This window comes from Grus americana, chromosome 6 (genome assembly GCF_028858705.1).
Source record: "Grus americana isolate bGruAme1 chromosome 6, bGruAme1.mat, whole genome shotgun sequence".
NCBI lineage: Eukaryota > Metazoa > Chordata > Aves > Gruiformes > Gruidae > Grus > Grus americana.
In genome coordinates, this window is record NC_072857.1 from 30,128,161 (window position 1) to 30,133,924 (window position 5,764).

The following is a 5,764-nucleotide window of genomic DNA, read 5'->3' on the forward strand; positions in this document are numbered from 1 at the left end:
AGCTAGAGGTGTTTTCAAATAAAAGATGTGGCTTTTTTAGGGAGGCAGCGTAAATGGGGCTAGCTCTGAAAAGAACTTTAAATCAGTAGTTTGTACACTTTAAATGTGAAAGATTATGTTTGAGAGGTCAGTGTCCAAATAAAAGTGTCCTGAGAAAGTGCAACTATTGCACTGTGCTCAGTAAATGAAACAATATTGCAGTGCAACCACACAGCTACCATGGTGGCATCCAGCTAAGGCATCTTAGCTCTTTATTCTATAACTTAAATTTTAGTATAGCCATAGTTTAATGCAAAGGAAGGGTGATGAACCCAATAAATAGGCTGAAATCATTGCAGGAGAAAAGCTGGAAACTATCATCATTTCACAGGTGTAAATTTTAGTTTGTTGAGGCACTTTCCATGATGGTAGCAACACAGCTTGAGATCTAAACATTCATTTCAGTTTAAAAAAATGAAATAAAATAGACCATTCCATTGAAGCTTTCAGATGACTGTGATAAGGAAGAATGTAGGCTTCAGGCTAGCTATTAAGATTAAAGTAAAATTCACCTGAACAAAACTGGAGATAGCAAAGGTGCTGGGGGAAAAAAAAGCCAGTTCAAAACACTGCCCTTTGAAAGCTATTGAAAAAGACCTAGTCCTTAGTGTTTCCCTAAAAGACTCCACCGTCAAAGTGAGGATTTAATTTACAGCACTTGTAGCACCCTCCAGTTCTCAATCTCAAAGTCTCTTTGGAATGGGAAGAGAGCATTATCCTTATTTTCTCGATAAGGAAAACTGGTTTATCAGCTTGCCCTCAGTGAGAGGTAGAGCCTGAAAGAAAACTTGGCTAGGATACAAGTACCTCAAAAGTGACGGCAAACATTTGAAATGGTCTCAAAACGTGATCTTCTGTTGTGAGGGGCCGGTACTTAGGCCCATTTCAAGTCACAGCTGAGTTTCTGGTCAGTGTATTCACCCAAAAGTCTCTTGTGTCTCCCACGACAAAGCAGGGCAGAAGATGCTGCTCAGAGCTGCCCTGCCCCCCCCCCCCCTTCTGTAACCTTTGAGTGTTCAAAGACTGGAAGAACTTCATCTGGAACCCTTGTATTAAAAATTATTTATTTAGTGATCTGTACATGGGATGAAGCAGGGCCTCATACAGACCTTCAAAAAAATCAAGTAAAAACATAAATACATATTTTCTTACAAAAATGAGATTTACAAAATATACATACTGCACTTGTCTTACACATTTGGTTGTTTTTTTTTTTTTTTCCTTTTTCTTCCACGTACACATTATAAAAGACAAAAACCCAAGCCCTGCAAGTCCAAGATCAGATCTACTGAAGGATTTGACTGATGGGCCCATTCCTCGTGCCCAGACTACTGGTATGCCCTCAGACAGCAGCAGTCTGCCCCCTCACCCTGAACAGGTTTTTTTCTTTTTAAGTTTCATTCCAGACACACTTCCCCCCAAAAAATGAAGAGCAGCTATAGGGTGGAGACTTGCTAAAAAAACAGAATTTCCTATTTCGTCCTTAGGCAAGAATATACACACACACACATATACTTATAAAAACAACCCTTCGGTGAATATAAAGGTAAAGTAGTATGCAAAAAATAAAATATGAACAAGTCAACATAAAAATTTCAGAATAGAAAAATCTGTCACATTTCAAAAGGAAAACAATGCATTTGATGATTAATTTTTGAATGTCTTTCCTTCCAAGATGCGATCACTGGAAACTTAACCAGCTGTATTTTAGCCGAAATGAGAAGACTCCTCGCTTGCAGTAACTCCTTGCTTTTAAATCCCAACCCCAGCCCCCTCCTGCACCAGGAGTCATTGCCAGGCAGTTCAGGGAACCTGAGGAGCAGGCAAAGGGTCCATCGTGAGCCAAAAGGGTTCCTCCTATCCCCAGAAGCCGGCTGTGTATTTACTTTACCTGCAGCGAGCTCACAGCAATACAGGAGAGAAAGCAGGTTTATAGGAAGTAAAGAAAAAAATCGTATCTTTACGTTAGGTATTTTAATAGCTCTTGTTTTGGCAGGTGCTCTCAGTTACACTCTTCTTGCCCCCCAAGTCTTGTGTTTCTTTCAGCTTAGAAAAGCGACCCATATTGAACGGCAGGAAAACATCCTGCCTTCTTTTTTCATAAAAGGAATGTTTATTTCTGCGAGCTCCTCACATCCAAGGGTGAACCTCAACGACTTCTTTTTGTTAGTTTGCCCATAAAAACCGATCCCATGCTTATGCCTTTCTACATAGAAAACACTTTTGTTTCCCCCTTTGTCTCCTAGAACAAAGGCAAGGGGGAAAAGCCTTCTGCTGAAAAGCAACAAGTCATTTCTTTTCAGGGCGTGGAATAGCAACCCCCTCCTTCCCCACAGCAGCAAGAACAACAGACCGAGGGCCGAATTTTCACTTTAAAACAATTAAAACAGGTATCACTGAGGTAAAAAGGAACTTGTAAGTTGACAGAACAGAGGCATCTCACCAGCACACGATCGGGACTGGAGCTGGTTGTGCGGTACTCACGTGATTGCTCCGCCGATCTGGAAGGAGCAGGCGGTAAGCTCAGGAGTTACCCTGCCTGCGCTGCAGTTTGACCCCAGCAATTTAGAGAGGGTTTGGCTACCTCTCGGCAGGGGCAGCTCAACAGATCTGGCTTCCCCTCCTTTTCGTCCAAGCAAGGCAGGATGGTTTTAGTTGGGTTGGATTTTTTTCCTGCACAGGGGTAGCAGGAGAGAGAGGTAAAGGGACTTCTTGCAGATGAAGGACTCTCCCATCCTACCACTGGCCTTTTTCTGTGCTCTTCCACTTAGCTGGGCATAAGCACCACTGAACACAGTCTGTCTGATCCTTTATGCCAAGATTTTTTTTTTCCCCAAACTCGCTGGGAGGAAGAAAAAGTTTGGAAAAGCCTCCCTCCCTCTTCAGGGAGCCATTGCCTTCCTCTTCTGCTGAGTATCCCTCTCCTCTGCATGTGTGCATGCATGCGTGCGTGTGTGTGTGCCAGAGGGGACGGGGGTCTCATACTGCCGTCTCGCCTTTGCTGCCGGTGCTGAGTCTGTGGTAGAAGCGTCGCCAGGACTGAAGGGTTTTGCCAGACCAGATCCAGAAGCCAGTTGTGATACCAACAATCATGGTCATGAGATACTTGATCATGAAGACAGTGAAGTCTGGGCTCATAGGGGCAAAGTGGCTGGGACAGGGTACAGCATAGGTTTTGCAGGTCTGGAGGAGCCACGTCTTCTCCCAGGTACCACGGAAGGCCTGCTCGTAGAAGTAACACGCTAGGACAATGGTGGCAGGCACTGTGTAGAGGACACTGAAGACACCAATGCGCACCATCAGCTTCTCCAGTTTCTCTGTCTTGGTACCGTCATGCTTCATGATGGTGCGGATGCGAAACAAGGACACGAAGCCAGCAAGCAAGAAGGAAGTGCCAATGAAGAGGTACACAAACAAGGGCGCCAGCACAAAGCCCCGCAGCGAATCCACGCTGTAGATACCTACATAACACACCCCACTGAGTACATCCCCATCCACCTGCCCCATGGCCAAGATCGTGATGGTTTTGACAGCAGGCACAGCCCAGGCAGCCAGGTGGAAATACTGGGAGTTGGCCTCGATGGCCTCGTGGCCCCACTTCATGCCAGCAGCCAGGAACCAGGTGAGGGACAGGATGACCCACCAGATGGAGCTGGCCATGCCAAAGAAATAGAGGATCATGAAGAGGATGGTGCAGCCTTCTTTCTTAGTACCTTGGGCCACAGTGCGGTAGCCGTCCTCAGAGAAGCGCTCCAGACACACCACCCGCTCCTCCAGCAAGAAGCCTGCCGCATAGGCCACTGCCACCATGAAGTAGCAGCCCGAGAGGAAGATGATGGGCCGCTCTGGGTAGCTGAAACGGCGCATGTCCACCAGGTAGGTGAGCACAGTGAAGAGGGTGGAGGCGCAGCAGAGCACAGACCACACGCCCACCCACAGCCGGGCAAATCGCACCTCTGCCTCCTTGAAATACATGAGCCCGTTGGGCCGGGCTGGCTCGCAGGGGGCCCCGCAGTCCCGCTCCCCCAGGAACCGGTAGCCCAAGTAAGGGGGCACTTTGAGCTGCCGGGGGCAGGAGAAGGAGAAGCCGGAGGGGGGCTGCGGCGGCGTGAGGAAATCGGGGAGGTAGCCAGCCGTGGGGTGGGCAGTGGCCCCCCGGCCCGCTGCACCACCAGGTCCCGGCGGAGCGTCCGATGTGTTCTGCCCCACGCAGATCTCACCCGCGCCGTGGACGGGGAAGTTCTCGCAGCGGAGACGCTCTGGCCACTGGAAGCCAAACTTGTTCATGAGGGCCTCGCAGCCCTGGCGAGCCCGCTCGCAGAGGGAGCGGCAGGGCGGGATGGCCTGCTCCAGCACTGTGCACACCGGCGCGTACATGGAGCAGAGGAAAAACTTCAGCTCGGCTGAGCACTGCACCTTGACCAGCGGGTAGAACTGGTGCACCTCCAGCCCCGCGTCCTCCTGGTTTGTGTGGCCCAGCAGGTTGGGCAGGATGGTCTGGTTGTAGGCGATATCCGTGCAGAGCGGGATGGAGATGGGCTGGCAGAAGCCGTGGTCCGGCACGGAGATGCCCTTCTCGCCGTGGTACTGCTGCGCCGCCGCGCCCGCGGGGGTTCCCAGTAGGGCGGCCAGCAGGGCGGCCAGGCCCAGCAAGGGGCAGCCGGCAGCGGCCGCTCCGCCGCCGCCTCCTCCTCCGGCCGGCATCGCCGGGGCGGCCGGGGGCCCGGGGAGTCCTTCAGAGCCGTGTGGCGCGGCGCCCCAGGGGCATCAGCGCCCGGAGGGCGGCGGCGGGGCCTCTTCCGCGGGGCAGGAGCGCGATGTAGGCTCCGCGGCGGCAGGGGAAGCGCGGCTCCGCGCCGGTCCTCCTCGACTTTCTTCCTCAGCTCCGGCGGGTCGGCGCTCGCAGCGCTTCCCCCGGCGAAAGTTTCCGGAGCTGCTCCCGCCGGAGAAGGCGACGAAACAGGAGACGCGCGCGAAGTCCGGCGCCGGCTCTGGCCAGCTCCGCGCAGGGTCCCGCGGCGGCGGCGAGGCGGAGGCGCTGCTCCCTGGCCGGCTGCGCGGCCCCGGCGCCGGGGATTTAGGTTACGGCTAAACGGATTATTACCGCGCCCGGCTGAGCCGTGTATTTTACTTCGGGGCTTAAATAACTTCTAAAATCCAATTACTGCGCGATCCTCCCCGCGGCTCGGCTGGGCTCCGCTCCCGACCGGCGCCGCTGCAGGCTGCGCGTCCGGGGCAGCCGTGCGCCTCCCGCCTCGCTCCGCCCGCGGCCCCGCCGACACCGCCCGCACCACAGCTCCCGACCCGCGGCCGCGCCGGCACAAAAAAAAAAAGACACATATACGCGAGGGCGCGCCGCGGGGCTCCGCCCCCGCCGCCGGCCCCATTCACAAACCGCGCTGGGGGCGGGGCCTCGCAACGCCCGCCCGCCAATCCCCGCGCCGCGCAGGGGGCGGGGCGGGCGCTGGGGGGAGGGAAGGGGGAGGAGCCCGCGCCGGGCGGGGGGAAAAAAGTTGCGAACAACTTTTTCCCATCCCCGGCGGGGCGGGCCGGGCCGGGGGCGGCCGGGCGGGGGCGGGAGGAGCCGCCCCGGGGCCCCCCACCCCCCGCCCTGCAGGGCAGAGCCGGGAAGGGAGGGGGGGGCCTAGCCAGCTCGCTCAGGGTGGCCCGAGCAAACTAAAATTAACTGGCTGCTTTTTGAGCAAGCTTTGAAAATGCAAACAGT

General features: G+C 54.0%; 1 protein-coding gene across 1 annotated transcript; it reads right to left on the reverse strand.

The window, feature by feature from the left end:
* Positions 1-1,085: 1,085 nt before the first annotated feature.
* On the reverse strand, positions 1,086-5,337 carry FZD7 (frizzled class receptor 7). The gene has a single exon (XM_054830638.1). It carries the CDS (start codon positions 4,741-4,743, stop codon positions 3,019-3,021), a length of 1,725 nt encoding a protein of 574 aa, XP_054686613.1. The 5' UTR covers positions 4,744-5,337; the 3' UTR covers positions 1,086-3,018.
* Between the last annotated feature and the right edge of the window lie 427 nt (positions 5,338-5,764).